At 47.1% G+C, this 18,226-nt stretch overlaps 1 protein-coding gene and 1 long non-coding RNA gene across 28 annotated transcripts in view; one reads left to right on the top strand and one right to left on the bottom strand.

Annotated features, from left to right (window-relative positions):
• Positions 1-18,226, bottom strand: part of WDR31 (WD repeat domain 31) — a 32,698-nt gene that overhangs the window by 3,691 nt on the left and 10,781 nt on the right. For 8 of the 27 annotated variants that reach the window (XM_084992715.1, XM_084992683.1, XM_084992708.1 and 5 more), the window contains 6 exons: positions 18,058-18,202; positions 17,863-17,963; positions 16,366-16,433; positions 14,987-15,128; positions 13,142-13,304; positions 5,252-11,628 (listed from right to left, as the gene is read on the bottom strand). In XM_084992715.1, coding sequence (XP_084848841.1) covers positions 11,468-11,628; positions 13,142-13,304; positions 14,987-15,128; positions 16,366-16,433; positions 17,863-17,963; positions 18,058-18,202 — 780 coding nt within the window. In that variant the 3' untranslated portion in view covers positions 5,252-11,467. Of the gene's footprint in view, positions 1-848; positions 1,111-5,251; positions 11,898-13,141; positions 13,305-14,986; positions 15,129-16,325; positions 16,434-17,862; positions 17,964-18,057; positions 18,203-18,226 lie in introns of those variants that run through there. The other 19 variants (XR_014825554.1, XR_014825553.1, XR_014825556.1 and 16 more) reach the window with 9 other exon arrangements.
• Positions 14,817-18,219, top strand: LOC146407156 (uncharacterized). Its single transcript, XR_014825695.1, has 2 exons — positions 14,817-15,154; positions 16,122-18,219. It is a non-coding gene; the product is annotated as an uncharacterized LOC146407156 (long non-coding RNA).

Here is an 18,226-nt window from a genome sequence, read left to right on the forward strand (position 1 = left end):
GTCAGATTTGTCTCCGCTGAGCCACAACAGGAACTCCATTGCAGTTTTATTTCCACCACAAATGACTGAAAAAAACAAAAGAGCCACCTACAGCACATCAGTTAAGTAGAAAATTACATCATCAATTAAAATAATTTGTGGAAGAATTTTTTTTGACTTGTGAAAATGGTCACGATACATATAAATGGAGGGGGCAAAGCAGTTTACAAAATGCTGTCTGAGCCAGATTTTGTAAAACAAAATTTATGTATATAAAGACCGAATGGCAAAGTTCCCATCGTGGCTCAGCGGCAACAAATCTGACTAGCAGGTTCCATCCCTGGCCTCACTCAGTGGCCTAAGGATCCGACGTTGCTGTGAGCTGTGGTGTAGGTCACAGACATGGCTTGGATCTGGTGTTGCTGTGCCTGCGGTGTAGGCCAGCGGCTACACCTCCTATTTGACCCAGCCTAGAAACCTCTGTATGTGCTGATGCTGCCTAAAGAGACAAAAAAAAAAAAAAAAAAGGCTGCATGGCCATAAGACAAAATATCTCAATGGTTATCTCTGGGTGATAAGCTTACTGGTATTGTCATTTTCCTCTTATCTGGATTTTCTAAACTTTCAATAATAAATATGTATTTTTTTGTAATAGGAAAATTCACTTGGAAAGTAAGTCAGTCTGAGTTTTCTGCAACCAGGGAATCCAAAACTTTGAAAGAAAAGCAAGGAGGGTGTGTAAGAAATCAGACAGGGCACTGCAAGCATTGAAATAAAAATAAGATAGCCATGCATGGCCCTTCCCCAGGTCACTAATTGTCTAGTGAGCAAATGCATGATCATAATATCTCCGCATGGGTCAGGGCTTGGGAACACTGCAAACAGTGGAAATTTTTCCCGGGAGATACCCAGGAGAGATAGTGAGGCATCTTAGGAATCTGAGGGTTGAACTAATTTAGTTCATGCTTGGGAGGTGAGGTCAGTCAGCCAGAAAAGAACCTCCTCTAAGCAGTACCTTGGAACCGGTGAGTGAAGAGTCATGAGACCTGGTGGAGCCCAGCCAAGGTCTGGAATGGAGGCAGCGGGTGGGAGGAAGCTGTGTCGGGCGGAAGAGGCAGCAGAGGGCAGGAACTGGGCGGTGGAGGATGGAGAAAAGGTGGTGATGAGGCAGGTTTTTGGTCAGATCATCAGTGTTTGGCAAGCTCCTATCTGGCCAAGGGCGCGGGGGAGGGGCCTCTCTCTGGGGGCATCGTCTCCAGATTCACAGACTCCCAGGGACCTGACACCAGGAAGAAGACACCCTAGGCAGGGCTGGGTGACTCCACCTGCGTCTCCTTTGTGCAGCATCTGAATTTGTTTTTCAAGGTCACAATCCTCACCCCTTGGGGCCAGATATGGTTTTGTTTGTTTGTTTTGTCTTTTCCCTCTTTTAGGGCCACACCTGCAGCATATATATGGAGGTTCCCAGGCTAGGGGTCTAATCGGAGCTGTAGCTGGCGGGCCTGCACCAGAGTCACAGCTGTGGTGTGGGTCGAATACGTGACTCGGATCCCACGTTGCTGTGGCTGTGGCGTAGACCAGTGGCTACAGCTCCGATTCGACCCCTGGCCTGGGACCCTCCATATGCTGTGGGAGCGGCCCAAGAAATGGCAAAAAGACAAAAAAAAAAAAGAAATAGAATTTTTCATATTTTAGGAAGATAACATGATGCATTTACCATATGCTAGTGAGATCTGAGGCAGCACCCTGTAATCCAATACATTAATATTCTGCAATTTATTATATAGATTGATACCAACAAGAATAAGCACCATCAGGTCAGGTCAATTTTGGTACCAAGTTTAACAAACAAAACTTTGTCTCAGAGTGTAGGGATTTTAGAATTGTGGATGAGGATGATGAACTTTCAGTGTTTTATTTTTAGAATGTATCAATTGAATAAAATTTAAAAGATGGATATAGTACTATTTCCTAGCCCTTGTTTATCTCAGTTGTAGCAAGAACTGCAAGATCTCAATATTCTTTCAAATATAAAGTAGTTCACATACTTCCTCTCATTAAGCAGGTCACATCTGGCACTGTCATTCCCAGATCAACTTGAGGAGTTTTGTGAGGAGTGATTGGTTTTTGGTGAAATTAAGAATTTATACCAGGGAGTTCCCGTTGTGGCGCAGTGGTTAACGAATCCGACTAGGAACCGTGAGGTTGCGGGTTAGATCCCTGGCCTTGCTCAGTGGGTTAAGGATCCGGCATTGCCGTGAGCTGTGGTGTAGGTCACAGACGCAGCTCAGATCCCACGTTGCTGTGGCTCTGGCATAGGCCGGTGGCTACAGCCGATTAGAACCCTAGCCTGGGAACCTCCATATGCCATGGGAAGTGGCCTCAGAAAAGAGAGACAAAAAAAAAAAATTTTTTTATACCAGCTAACGTCAATGCACAATGTCAGAGCTGAGGTTGGGCCCCTGGAACCCAGGGCCTCCAGCTCCTGGTCCCTCACTTTCCTCCCCTGCCCTCATCTGCTCTCGTACAGCCCTGTCCTCCCCTCCCTGTCCCCAGGCAAAGGACATCTGGGCTGAGGACACAGGACAGCAGGCCACCTGCCCGTGCCACCTGATGTGTTTAGAAGCACGGAACCACAGTCAGTTCTTTCTCCAGCTGGGCTGTGAATGAAGCATCTTGTCTTCTAATCCCCCAGACTTCCCACCACGTCAGGGTGGCAGTGGTTGCCCCTCTGAAGGCCCCTGCTGTGAGGTGGGCCAGACACAGTTGGGTGAGTCCTCCCTCTTACTCTGAAGCCCGTTCTTAGGTGATCCCTGCCGGGAAGACAGCGGCAAAGAGTTGCAGGAGGCCGTTTGTACAAACAAGGAAGGGCCAGGGAGCTTCCAGGAAGGTCTCAAAGGCCTTCTCCAAATGCCCGGAGAGACAGAGGGCTCCTGGGCCAAAGTCCATCTCTGCTCTCGGAAGGCTCCTGGCAGCGCAGACAGACAGACCCTCTCATGGGGCTTTTAGTCAAAACCGGGAAGTCACTGGGTCTGCAGGGCCTGTATCTACCCAGTTTCCCTTCTCTTGTGGGAGTTTAGTCTTTTTTATTGTAATACATGCCCAATATGGAAAAATTAGGAAGCTCAGATGAATGTGACACTCACTGACACTTAGGAACAATACTAGGCACTGTTCCAGGAGCTCTACCAGAATCGTGGAACATTCCTGATGGCCACTCTGTGCGCAGAGGCTACCATCATATCCTCTCCATTTCACAGATAAAAGCAATAAGATTAAATCAAGGTCATAGGGCTGAGAAGCAGAAGACAAGGATCTGAACTAGGCATTGTGGTGCTAGAGTCCACACCCTAAACCCCCAGGTCACACTGCCACCTATAAGATAAACTCACCCCAAATCCTACAGGCAGAGATGACCACAGAGACACTGGATGTACAGCCTTTCAGTCTCTTTATAAGCATTTTATTGTATTTATTTATTGTTTTATTTGGGGCCACAAGTGCGGCATATGGAGGTTCCCAGACTAGGGGCCTATACCACAGCCACAGCTACAGCAACACCACATCCTTAACCCACTGTGCAGGGCCAGGGATCGAACCAGCATCCTCATGGATACTAGCCAGGTTTGTTTCCACTGAGCCATGATGGGAAGTCCTATACGTATTTTAAATATAAAACTTTTTCATAAATTATTATAAAATATGTCACACCCTACGCACTTTGGTGGGCTTTTCTTTCTGCTTGTCTTTCCGTATCATAAAATATTCTTCTACAACCTTTTCTTCAAAGTGAAAGTTTTTTATCATATAAGTGACAAAGGAAATAATACATTTATGTATTTGCTTGTGGTGCGTGTGTGAACTATCTCTGAAGGGGTACCCTAAATGCTGGTAACACTGGTTACCTCCAGAGGGAGCCAGATGGAAGGCAGACAAGGATGACGGGACGACTTTATTGTATACTCTCTTTTACTCTTGATTGTGACTATATGAATGCATTATCTATTTCAAAAATAAGTTTTTAAAATGAAACTGATTCAGGAGTTCCTGTGGCTCTGAGGTTTAAGGATCCACCATTGTCACTGCCGTAGCATGGCTTCGATCCCTGGCCTGAGAACTTCTACAGGCTGCAAGTGCAGCCAAAAAGAGGAGTTCCCGTCGTGGCACAGTGGTTAACGAATCCGACTAGGAACATGAAGTTGTGGGGTCAATCCCTGTCCTAGTTCAATGGGTTAAGGATCCGGCGTTGCCATGAGGGGTGGTGTAGGTTGCAGACACGGCTCGGATCCAGCATTGCTGTGGCTCTGGTGTAGGCTGGTGGCTACAGCTCTGATTAGACCCCTAGCCTGGGAATCTCCATGTGCCGTGGGAAAGCGGCCCTAGAAAAGGCTAAAAGACAACAACAACAACAACAACAAGATAAAAAAACCCCAAACTGATTTCCTCCTCACTGAAATAAATAAATAAATAAATACAGGGAGTTCCCGTCGTGGCGCAGTGGTTAACGAATCCGACTAGGAACCATGAGGTTGCGGGTTCGATCCCTGCCCTTTCTCAGTGGGTTAATGATCCGGCATTGCTGTGAGCTGTGGTGTAGGTTGCAGACGCGGCTCGGATCCCGTGTTGCTGTGGCTCTGGCGTAGGCCGGTGGCTACAGCTCCAATTCAACCCCTAGCCTGGGAACCTCCATATGCCGCGGGAGCGGCCCAAGAAATAGCAACAACAACAACAACAACAACAAAATAAATAAATACAGAAAGGTATAAAATAGAAAACAAATTATCTTTAAACTCAATACCGAGACAGCATTGTTAACATTTTGGCTCTATTTCTTCCAGACCTTTCATATATGAATGTACAGACATCATATATGCAGGTATATTTTTACCATAATCAGACAAAGCTGTATAGGGCTCTTTTGTTACCTGTTTTTGTTGTTGTTGTTGTTGTTTTGTTTTGCTTTTTAGGGCTGCACCGGCAGCACATGGAAGTTCCCGGGCCAGGGGTCGAATCCGAGCTACTGCTGCGGGACTATACCACAGCCATAGCAATGCCAGATCCGAGCTGCCCTCTACACGACAGCCCACAGCAATGCTGGATCCCCAACCAGAATTCCTGTTACCTGTTTTTTCCACTTAGGGTGAGTCATGGACAAAGGTCCATGAAGCCTCATTTTAAATATCTGCAAGGTAAATATCTGAGAGTTCAGCACCTGGACATGCAGTACTAGTTGAAACCAGTGTTATTTATTGGAAGACTCAGATTGTGAAAGTGGTTTGTACACATATAAAGTTTTATTGTTGAATTCCAGTCTTAAAAAAAAAAAATTCCGGTCTTGACTGGGGATATCAGGTAGAATCAAAAATCAAAACCAGTTGGTTCAGCATCTTTCTTTTTTGTTCATGGCCACCCCATGGCATAAGGAGTTCCAAGGGCCAGGGAGATCAGATCTGAGCCCTACTTGTGAGCTAGCCCGCAGCTGTGGCAAAGCCGGATCCTTTAACCCACTGTGCCAGGCCAGGGATGGAACCTGCATCCTATTGCTGCAGAGATGCTGTCAATCCCATTGCATCACAGCAGGAACTCCTTAGCTTCTTTCTAATGTTGGCCCATGGAGCTGCCACTTCCTTAGCACAGTCTTCAACATCTACACATTCATCTTTAATTTTATAGCTGCACCCACAACATATGGAAGTTCTGGTCCAAAGACTGAATCCAAGCCACAGCTGCAACACGGGATCCTTTAACCCATTGTGCCAGGCTGGGGATCGAACTCGTACCTCCGGAGTGACCTGAGCTGCTGCAAATTCTTAACCCACTGTGCCATGGTGGGAACTCCTACATACTCATCTTTAAAACTGAGGGTTGCAAAGATTAAGAGCACAGAGTGTTACCAAGGGTATGAAACAAATGCAACTCTGCTGACTCGCCTGCACAGCGGGTGGGAGTGTGAACTGGGACAAACCTATTGGGAAAGAGGTGGTATCTTCGAAAAGTGATCATGCAAAGTTACCCTGTGGCCCAGAAAGACCTCTGCTGGTTATATAATGAGCACCAATGCATGTATATTTTACCAAATGACATAATATTAGAATGTTCATAGCAGCAGTACTTATAAGAGCCCCACACTGGAAACTACCCATGTGCCCATCAGTAGTTAAGTGGTTAATTATAATACTGTCATACAACAGAATACTATCCAGCAATGAGAAGGAATGATATTCAGCTACATACAACAATGTGAATTAACCTCACAATCGTGTTGAGCAAGAGAAGCCTGACCAAAAATAAGAGCACGTACTGTTTTATGTAAATCTATTGCTGTATAACCAACTGTCCCAAAACTTAGTATCTTAAAACAAGTTATTATTTTTCATGATTGTGTGAGCTACCTGTACAGTTTCCTTTCTGACTTCATCTGCAGCTGCATTCAGCTGCAGATCTGGCAGGGTTGAGTGGTCCAAAGTGACCTGGTTCACATGTGTTGTGGTGCTGGATTCTTTTCCACATGGCCTAGGTCACCTCCCTGACATGAAGACTTCCGAGCAGCATTCCAGGAGGTTGAAAGTGAACCTGCAAGCTTTTTTTAAGGCCGAGCCTCAGACTTGCACAGCATTCGTTCCTCTGCATTCCGTTGGTCAACCAAGTCAAAGACCCACACAGATTCAAGGGGTGGGAAAATAGATCCCACCCTTTAATGAGATGTTACCTTGCAAAGGGTCACGCATGCAGGGATGGGAGAAATTTGTGGCCGTATCTTCATGTACTACAATACGATTCCACTTATATAAAGTAGAAGAGCAGACAAAACCAATGTATGCTGTTACAGACTCTTTGGCAGACGCTCTGGAGGGAAGTACAAAGAAGGCCATCTGGGTTCTTGGCCGTATCACGTGTCTTCATCTAGGTTACTAGCGTGTGCTCAGCATATGAAAACTCGGCCAGCGATAAACTTAAGCTGTCTGCAACTCTTTTTTTGGCCGCTTATGTGGAAATTCCTGGGCTAGGGATCGAACCTGCACCACAGCAGCAACCTGGCCACGACAGTGACAAAGCCAGATCCGAAACCTACTGTGCTACAAAAGGACTTCTGTCTGAAACTATTTATGATTTCTATATTGGAATTAAAAGTTTAAAGATTATGCAGTGGCTTAAAAAGCATGTTCATGTCTCTTTCAAGTCACGGTCCCGCTGGTCAGGCTGTTGGAAGAGTTCAGCTCCCGGAGGTTATTTGGGACCCCGGGTTCCTTCTTTCTTGTGTTCCATCATCTTGTCCTTGACTGAGTAGCTGAAGCTCTTCTTGGCGGTCTGCATTCCACCAAGTGGAGAGGGACCCAGAGGGGGAGTCCTGGACAAACATGTTCGTTTTGGCTAATAAGGCGGAAGTTACACACATCGCTTCCAATCACAATCCACTGACACGAGTTTATTCTCACGGCCGTGCCTAGCTGAGAATGTGGTCTTAGCTGAACAGCCTAGGCCAGGAAGTGCCAACTTCAGGAACAACTAGCAGTCTGTTTTTAAAGATAAAGCTGTTCTTTAATGATGACGTTTTCAAAAGGCCACCCAGAAAAAAGCTAAGTTCAGGCATTCCCACTGTGGTTCAATGATAACAAACCTAACTGGTATCCATGAGGACCTGGCTTCGATCCCTGGCCCCGCTCAGTGGATTAAAGATCCCATGTTGCTGTGGCTGTGGTGAAGGCCAGCAGCTCAGCTCTGATTAGACCCCTAGCCTGGGAACTTCCACATGCTGCAGATGTGGCCCTAAAAAGACAAAAAAGAAAAAGAAGAAGTGAAGTTCCTCTCTCTTAGTGTTGAAAGATTAAAACTACCAAGTGACCTGAGTTCGATACTTGTAATTCCTAGATCAAAATGAAGGCTGTTATGGACTGAAAAGCACATGTCTCTCAAGACTAATCTGAAAACCCCTATATCTGAAGGTACCTTTCTGCTGCTACAGCTAAAAGATTGGTATTTTTTCTTCAGTGACTGGGAACTCAGGACTTCTGGAGAAACTTCTTGAATAATCATTGTCCAGGAAGACAGTGACAATGGGGACTTATCTGATACTTTAGTACCACCAATGACAGTCACTGCATCACAGTTCTTGGTGGTAGCTATTTGAAAAAGAACAATGACTCTCTTCCAGATCATTTTTAACTTTTCAGTAAAAATAAAGGTCATCTTTTAAGAAAGTTTAAGCCACAAAGAAAGCAAATAAATAAAAGGTCAATAATAATCACCACTCATTTTCCTTAAAGATATAAATATTTTAACTCATGTAGGTAAATACATAAATTTAAAAATTTAATATATAATTGGCCAGATTCCAAGGACTTAATTTTCCTAGAAAAAGTCAATTGTCTTTGGAAAATCCCTTTATATGATTTTAGAGGAACAGACTCTAAAATGAAGTGTTCAGGAGTTCCCCTCATGGCTCAGTGGAAACAAATCTGACTAGCATCCATGAGGACACAGGTTCGATCCCTGGCCTTGCTCAGTGAGTTAAGCATCTGGTGTTGCCATGAGCTGTGGTGCAGGTTGCAGACATGACTCCGATGCTGTGTTGCTGTGGCTGTGGCGTAGGCCAGCAACTACAGCTCCGATTTGACCCCTAGCCTGGGAACCTCCATATGCCACTGGTGTGGCCATAAAAAGACAAAAGACAAAAAAAAAATGAAGTGTTCAGTGAACAAATGAATGCGTTTTAGCAGCCTGTATCTTAGTTGCTCAGAGTACCTGATTAGGGTATATAAGACTGAAAAATCCTATAAAACATTTGCATTTATTAATCAACTTTCTACTTAAAATGCACAGATAAGGACTATTTACATCAAGCATGTGTAGCGTGTAGGAAGCAATTTAATTGGTAACAACTGGTTTAATTCCTCAGTGGCCTCCTATTTTCTCACATGTATGTTCCTTCTGGCTCCTTCCCTGGAACTCCATCCCAACCCACTCCCTTGGATCTTCTGTCTAACCTCTAGAAGAGAGGCTCAGCTGTAGCACTAATAGTTCAGGATACACTAGGACTTTCCCTGAGACACCTGTCTACTGCTCGTGGGCACCTGGCCGGGAGGATGTCCTTGGAGCCAAAAAGTTAATAACTGGTCTAGAAAATACACAAACAATGTCACGGTCTACAAATTTCTCAAGTGAACTTTGTGACATCATGCAGAGGCAAAGGGCTGAGGAGGAGAGGCAGGCAAGACTCAGGCTCAAATCGCAGTTCCTCCCCTTCCTCCCGACGTGCGTAACCTCAGGCGAAGGACTGGGCGTCCCTGGGCCTCAGCTTCCTCATCTGCGACACGGGACTAACAGAACTGCAGTGAGACGGAAGGTATTCAGCCATCTGTTCGGTGCTCAGTGATGCAGCTTCCTCTCCCACCACCCTCTCTGTCCTTCCAGGGCTCAAAGATCTCTAACTTAAGGAGTCACGGGGAAGCTGAACAACGACGCAAGATGTAGAAAATATGGTCTAAGGAGAACGATGAAGGGATGGTAAATGTGTCGTTTTGAAAGGGCAGCGTTTAGTCTGGACAGAGAGGGCAGTAAGTAGCTAGAACTGCCACTTGCAAGGACCCAGAGCCTGCTTGGCATTTAACATAGTCTAATCCTCAGAGCGGCCCTGTGAGGGTGTATGATTATGGGCTCCATATTATTATTATCATTATTTGTGTTTTTTTAGGGCCACACCCGTGGCAAATGGAGATTCCCAGGCTAGGGATTGAATCAGAGTTGCAGCTGCCGGCCTGCACCACAGCCATGGCAACGCCAGATTCGAGCTGCCTCTGCAACCTACACCACAGCTCATGGCAACACGGGATCCCTAACCCACTGAGTGAGGCCAGGGATCAAACCTGCATCCTCGTGGATACCAGTCAGGTTTGTTGCCGCTGAGCCATGGCAGGAACTCCAGGCTCCATATTATAAGTGAGGCAAATGAGGTTTTATAACTTTCCCAAGATGATCCAGCTAAATGGAGAAACAGAGTCCAACTCAGGTCTGATGCTTTGTACTAGCTTAAGATTCTTCCTGGTGTCTGGAGACAGCACGGGGGAGCCAGCCCTGAAGAGGAGCAGGAGAGGGACAAGGAAGAATGCTATCCTCACTGGTATCAGGGACAGGCAAGGGACAGAGAGGACAAACACTTTCTTTGGGATTCATTAGAAAGGGACTCTCTAGGCCTCAGCTGCCTTATGTGTGGGCCTGCCCGAAGGTGTTGTGACTGTTTTCCCTGGAGGAAAGCAGGCTATAACCACCAGGCTGGGGGCGGATCTCCTGGGGGCCACACAGGCAGACGCGAGCACCCTGCCCCTTCTCACTGAGGGTGCTCTGGCTGGCATAGTTGAGTCCATCTTTTGACTTTTTATTTTCCATGGTTATTGAAGAGATTCCCTTTGCCTCACTCTGGTCATTCTCCAGGAAGAGTTTATATAAAATTACATGCAAATATTAAAATATACAAGTGAAATTCTGCAGCCTTATTCTCCGTTTCCTCTCCATGGAATGGGTCTGATGACGCGTATAACTCTGGGAGGCTCGCTGTGGTTGTCAGCCTCTCCACACCCTCTCGGGTCTTGTGTCCACGCAGCCCTAGCACCGGTCCTGGGATGTGCCACCTCCCGCTCTGTGACTAATGTGAAGAGAAACCAAGCCTTCTGCTTTCTTGCCTGAACCTCGATTCTTCACATTGCTGAGAGCAGGGATTAGTGCTTAATCTCAGGCCTATAATCCATTTCCTCCACAGAGCTGTACCATTCTCTCCCAGCTAGGAAATTTTGAGGCAGCCAAAACAGGGTTTCCGGCCCTGCTGCATTTTTTTTCTTTCTTTTGTGGAGACACGGAAAAGGTCAGCTGAACAGACTCAGACCTGTGTTCTGACTCTCACAGATAGAGGCCTGTCACTCTTATACCTACGGTCATCACTTTGAGCCATAACTTATTTATTTATCTATTTTTGAAGAGTCCCTGAAGCTTATTAAAAATTGCACATGGAGGAGTAACAAATCCGACTAGTATCCATGAGGAGTTGGGTTCGATCCCTGGCCTCGCTCAGTAGGTTAAGGACCCAGCATGGCTGTGAGCTGTGGTACAGGTTGCAGATGCGGCTCAGCTCTGCCGTTGCTGTGGCTGTGGTGTTGGCCAGCAGCTACAGCTCTGATTCGACCCCTAGCCTGGGAACTTCCATATGCCGCGAGTGCGGCCCTAAAAAGAACCCCCCCCCAAAAAAAAAACACTGCATGTGGATTTAACTTAGATTGAGAACCTAAGTTACAGTTGTATCCATGTTTCTCATCTCTGCACCTGATTTTGAACCACTGGACTTCAACTGACTTTTAACAGTGATGTACCTTCTAAAAGAACCTAAGCAAAGAACACTAACCCCACATCATCCTCCCCCAAGATGACATGAACAAACACAAAGTCACACTGAGAAAGGAGGGGCCAGCATTTGCTATTGTCCAGTGACAGTCTCTTGGTCTCAGAATGCTGCTACTTCCCGCAGTTCCAGCCCTCGGCTGTGGTCCACCCTGAGTAAGTGAATTCCTCTGCTGAAACTTGCACACAGTAAGGAGATGGTGTCGGCAACAGCCAGGGAAGTCAAAGGTCCCGATCCATCCAGAGACAAGGTGAAAAGGCAGACTGGGGAGGGAGGGGCCGAGAGTGCAACATCAGGAAACACAGCATCTTTGTGAGAAACCCACAGAGACAAAGCACGAGCTGTGCGCACCTAAACCAGATAAGAGAGGCACTGTGTCCCTCAGAGAGATGGGCACTGGCGGGCAAGTCAACCCCAAGACGTCAGCTATAGAGATGGCACAGGGAACCAACAGGACACATACCACCTGCAAGTATGTCTGACAACTGACGCCTCACCTCCCAGGCCAAGTTAAAATGCTGCCCTCAGTTACCTGCCCAGAGAACAAAGCACAGGTCAGCGTCAGTCAGGGTCAGGTGGAGAAAAGCAGATAAGGACACTGATCTTCAGCTGCTGGCTCCCTTGGGCTTGGGGACAAAGGATGCTGGGGCACCTGAAGGGCAACCTCCTCTAATCACTTCTTGCAGGCTGCTCTTTTTTTTTTTTTTTTTTTTTTTTTTTTTTGGCCCCTCTTATGGTCAGGGATGAAACCTGAGCCACAGCAGTGACAATGCCAGATCCTTAGCCACTAGGCCACCAGGGAACTCCTTGCAGATTGCTCTTCTAAGAGCTGAGGTGCATACCTGCCGGGCAGGGCAGCGCTCTCAGACCTGCTTCTCCCCAGTCTCAGGTTTATGGTCCCTGAATCTAGAACAGCTGCTCTCCTCCTTGCACAACTCCAGGTGGGGGTGCAGCAAGGCTGTGCTCGCTGTGGAAAGCTGCCCTGTGAGCTGCTAGATGTGATCCCACATCTTTTCTCTGAGGGGGCGACCCTATCCTCCCATGCTGGGAGCTGAGTTTCTGAAGGATTACTGTCAAAAGGATTTGGCTTGAGGTTCTCTGAATTAATGCTATTCCTGTGGCTGGCAGAACCCAGTGCCCATGACAGAATAACATGGAGGCAGTACGGTGCTGGTAAATTGGCTTTTTGGAAGAAATAAAACCACCTTTATTCATAGCATTTGCCCATGTTCGTGGTGTAAACACTCACACCATGACCATATTAAATATTCCTGAATCTAACAGTCAGTGCTGGCACACCACTGCATCAAGGACTCTGGGGCACTTGTTACTAAAACATCATTTTCTCTGTGCTTTGAAGTTTCTGCCATTCCAAACCTTGGCTGCAGAGTCAAGAGAAGGCAGAGTCTTTCTGGGACAATCCTTGCTCACCCCTGCTGAGCTGAGGCTCTCGTTTTAGTACTTAAAAATGAATTTTAAAATGGTAATTCTTATTCTCTTTTCCAGACGTTTTAAACATCACAAGTTAAAACCTGATGAGGAGTTTCAGGCAGAAAGAATAAAAGAGCCAAATACATTTGAGCTCTCAGGAATGAGTCTGCACAACCTGATATCAAGGGTTATGTGGTGACGGCTCCTAGCTAGAGGCTGAACACAGATTCCGGTCTCTTGGTGTTATCTCTTAACCACTATGGGACTGGACAGGGCAGGACATGGGTGGCTTTGTCTACGCTGAGCAATAGAAAGAAAGAGTTTTAAGGGAGGCTGGCTCCTTACCTCCAGTATCTTCGTTCCAGATCTTCACCTTGCAGTCATGTGATGAGGTAGCAATTACAGGCATGGAGGCTAATGCTCTTGGTAGAAAGACACAGGATGCAACAGTCTGGAAATGGCCTTTATACTCACAGATTCTGTTCCGCGTCTGCCTCAGGTCCCACAACTGCAGAGCAATGACAGAGACGAGCTCGCACATGCATATTTCTGTAGCTTCATAGCGGCTTCATTCGCTGATGTCCTCTCCCCATCCTCTCATGATGCACCTACTCCCTCCATTTACCTCCCCACAGACACCCCTCATCTTCATCCATCCCATCCATAAACCCAGACATCCAGCCATGCAGTGACTATTTTAAGCATCAACCATGTCCCAAACGACCGAGGTTAAGGATGTCAGAGGGCTGTTGCCTTCCTCATTGACCTCACAGTTAGGGAAGGGAAAGCTCAAAGTCCTACAGCAGATGGGACAGTATGGGGTCGCCTACTTTCTATGACAGCTCAAGAGCTGCCTCATATCAGCCTCTTGGCATCTGTGGGTCCTGTGGGAACCCCACAGTTAGGAGCACCTTCTCATAAGTGCATACAAGTGCAGACCTTCTGAGTCAACGCCTAGATGCTGAATCTCAGTATAGGAAGGGTAGACACCACGACAAGGGAGACGAGAGGCCTGCCGGCCCACTCTTGTGCACACAAATCAGAGAATAATGTTCGTGGACAGAACATGGAATTGTGTCCAAACAATAATGAAATTGCCGGACACCATGTCATCCAAGGAACAGTTGTAAGAGCTGCAAATGCTTAGTTTGGAGAAGAGATGCTGTATCAACAGCCTGGGATTCGCCACCTCAACCAACCACTTCCTAGAGGTGTGGTCTTATACAAGAGGTTTCAACTTGCCAGGCCTCTATTTTCTCATCTGTAAGATGGGAACTCTAATAATACCTAACTTACGAGCTTATATGCAGGATTTTTTTTTTTTTTTTTTTGTCTTTTTGCTATTTCTTGGGCTGCTCCCATGGCATATGGAGGTTCCCAGGCTAGGGGTCCAATCGGAGCTGTAGCCACCAGCCTACGCCAGAGCCACAGCAACGCAGGATCCGAGCAGCGTCTGCGACCTACACCACAGCTCATAGCACCGCCGGATCGTTAACCCACTGAGCAAGGGCAGGGACCTGAACCCGCAACCTCATGGTTCCTAGTCGGATTCGTTAACCACTGCGCCACGACAGGAACTCCTATTTGCAGGATTAAATGAGATAATGCACGTAACGTGCTCAGCCCAGTGCCTCACACATTGTAAATGTCTGATAAAATGGGAGCGATCATTGTCCCATTGGGATACCAGATAAGCATTTGAACTGCTATTTTATAATTAGGAATCCCAAGTACTTTGGAGGAGCCTAGGTAATCTATCCCAAAATTAATTGCAAGGAAAGGAATACGGGTAACGGATGGGTGGGCCCTCGATCAACAGCAGAGCCCCAAACTTGCTGAAGCGCTTGAACTCCCTTCCTGTGACCACATGTACAATGGAGACACACTTGCTTCTTCAAACAGTCCTTCCCCTTTCTAAGCTCAGGTGGGAGCAGGACACCAGTAAGGCAGTTGGTTCTATGTTTAGCACCTTCCTATCTTGACTCTCATCACGTTCTTCTTTTCTATGACCAATGTACAGAGCTTAGGCAATGGAGGGTTCTGGAAAGAAGCATCTGGAATGCAAAGGATCACTCAGAGTATGCACCTGGAATAGGCCTGAGACATCAGTGTAGCCCAGTACAGGCATGAGGCCAGAGGAAGTAATTTCTCATCGGCCACCAAACATCTGGACCCCACCCAGTGTCTCACCGTGGCTTCGCAGCCTTCCCCTCCAAAGCCGCTGCTGCAAGAGATACACCTGTGTCCATCCTCACTGACCTCGCAGTAGGTCTGGATGTGCTGCTTTGTGGGAAATGTATGAGCTATCTGCAGCCCCCGACTGTCCCACAATCTGAAAGAAGTTACAACAGAAAACAGGTTTGTAGTAAATGTGCTGAAATGAAATGCACCTGTAACAACCCACTAATATCAAAGTCTTGGCTCTTTGCTGTTTGACCAGTCAGAATGGAACATCATGATTCACCTAAAAACAGCAACATGAACCAGATCAGTCTCAGAGATGCCAAAGCTGGCAGGAAATAACCAAATTGAATGCCACCTGAGTCCTTTCTATTTTGAGATCTAGTTAATAGGAATTTAGACCAAGCATCTTAATTGTACAAGTTAATTTGTTAATTTAGTCCTTCGGGATACTACTTTTAACAGACAGGAGATCTGTGCCTGTGATTTAAAAAAATTTTTTTTGTCTTTTTGCCTTTTCTAGGGCCGCTTCCACGGCATATTGGAGGTTCCCAGGCTAGGGGTCTAATTGGAGCTGTAGCCACCGGCCTACGCCAGAGCCACAGCAACGTGGGATCCGAGCCGCCGTCTGTGACCTACACCACAGCTCACAGCAATGCTGGATCCTTAACCCACTGAGCAAGGCTAGGGATCGAACCTGCAATCTTATGGTTCCTAGTCAGCTTCGTCAACCACTGCGCCACCACGGGAACTCCGATTTTAAATTTTTTAAAAAAGATATTTCTCAGCATGGAGAGGAGCAGTCATCACTACAAAATCAGATACAAAAGATTTATAGGCGTTGGCCAACCTGAGCCATGGGGCCTACTAGGGAGTGTTTTGTTTTACCTCTTATTTTTAACATCTTCATCTCATTCCTATCATTTTCTAAGTAGAATCTCTTCTGAGATCCAAAGTTTCTAGACTAAGAAGGATTTACTTCATTTGACTTCCCTGACGGTGATTCTGACGCTGCTTCCACAGGGAGGGCTTCACCTGAGGGCTGGGTGAGGGAGAACATCTGGAGCCAGGCAAGGGCATCCCCTGGAAGGGGTGGGACGAGCAAATGCCTGACCCCAAAGTCAATCTGAACACGTTTCCACAGTGGAGGCCGGCAGAATCAGCTACTTTGAAACCAACCAGAACAAGCTGACCTCCTGCCATTCAACCTCTGATGATCCAAGGGACCAGATCAGAGAGACCCTCGTGCCGGTGAGGGGCAGAGGGGCAGAAGGCCATGGGAAGGGCACAGCAACGTGGAGGAGCAGAGCAGGAACAGAGGCAGGTAGTAAGCACGGGAGCCACAAACCTTCACCAGAAACACCTTTGCTGCTGTTCAGTAAGCCCACCTGATGGTTTTGTCTTCAGAAGTCTGGAGTATATAAGGTTCTCTGGGGACCCAGCACAGGTGAGTGACCTGGAAGAAAGAACATTTCCAAAACGTCTCCATACCGCGTCATTCCTCTGCTGTAATTCCCATAAACTTTGCTAAACAGCATCTCTGCCATTACTCCTCAAGGGTGCCAGACCTAGTACATCTGACTTAGAGGGATTTTATGTTTTGCACATACCCTCCAGTTGTGCTCCACCTGCAGCTCCTGGGTTAGCAGCAGCAATGGCAGCAGCTGGACCACTTGTGAGCTGTGAAATGTGTGCAGGCACATGTGTGCAGGCACTCTCTCACTGCCTGCCACCCGAATGCTACTGGATGGGTGGCACCTCCAGAGAGCAGCCCCTTTTCTAAAGCGGGACCAATGAAACCCTAGCTTGAGGCCTCCTAGTGTTCAGGAAGAGGGTCTTTGTTTCTCTTTATGCCTGCAGCCCCCTGCTGGACAGGAATGGAACAGTTCTCAAAACAACCCAAGGTAACTGGATTTTCTTTTCTTCCACCAACCCTGCACAAACATAGAGGGCGCAGGGCAAGCACATCTCGCCCTTGGCAGTGGTCTTCAAAACTGGAAAAGACAACGACAATGACTAAAGGACATTACTATAGCTAGTGCTATAATTCTACCCCATTTCAGAAATGAAGACTCCGAGACCCTAAGTAACTTTCTTGGGGTAACACAGTTAAGAAGTGATGAATCCGGAGTTCCCGTCGTGGCGAAGTAGTTAACGAATCTGACTAGGAACCATGAGGTTGCGAGTTCGGTCCCTGCCCTTGCTCGGTGGGTTAACGATCTGGCGTTGCCGTGAGCTGCGGTGTAGGTTGCAGACGCGGCTCGGATCCAGCGTTGCTGTGGCTGTGGTGTAGGCCTGGGAACCTCCATACGCCGTGGGAGCGGCCCAAGAAATAGCAAAAAGACAAAAAAAAAAAAAAAAAAAAAAGAAGTGATGAATCCATGATTTGAACCCAGGTATGACTGACTCCAAAGGCTGTAGAGGTGAGGTACCAGTCTGCTAGCAAAAAACACTGGTCTTCTTAAGCAGAGCAAATTATACATACAGCAAAAGGTTGGGTTTAATTTCCCTGCATAATGTCACACATACAGAACACACCATAAGCATGAACTGTGAGCTCCTGGAGGTCAGGGACCGTGTCCTGGGTCACTAACCCTGCTTCTAGCACAGCGTCTGGCCCACAGAAGATATAGAATAACTATGTTTTGAAGGAATAAGTGAGGACACCATTTTAAACTCCGGTAGAAACTACTGGAGTTGTTTTCTGGAGCAGAAGCCCTTCAGAATTCATCAAATCCAATAACCCCGAGAGGCTGGGGTCTCACAGAGAGTTAGGACCCCCGCCTCTAACGCCTGGTCCTGGGTCTCCCGATCTCTCTCCCAGGCCCTGCCTCACCCCATGCTCCTTTCTGCTGCCCTGCTCTGTACCAAGTTTGAGTCCGTACCAGGTTTCTGGAGACTGAAGCTTTCTCTACACACTGTCCGGTCCCCACATCCCACAGGAGCAGGGTGTTGTCACGGGAGCCAGTGCACAGCTGTGATGAGTCTTTGGAAACAACGGCAAGAAGATGGTCCATGAGATGGGCCTGGAACAGGGCTTTTCAGAAAGTACCATAGTGTTGGGAAGAGATCAGCTTTACCTGGACTCACAGCCAATCCAGTGACCACCATGGCATGGCCGGAGAACTGCTGCCTTGGTTGTGAAGGGCCTTGCAACTCCCACATCATGACCATCTTGTCGCGAGAGGCGCTGAAGAACTGGTTTGACTTGTGAATACAGGCAATCTGCTCAAGAAAGAAAAGCTCTAG

The sequence above is a fragment of the Sus scrofa genome, chromosome 1 (genome assembly GCF_054392235.1).
Source record: "Sus scrofa isolate SSC_HxYL_T2T_F1_AM1 chromosome 1, Sscrofa_HxYL_maternal_Yorkshire_Landrace_v2.0, whole genome shotgun sequence".
NCBI lineage: Eukaryota > Metazoa > Chordata > Mammalia > Artiodactyla > Suidae > Sus > Sus scrofa.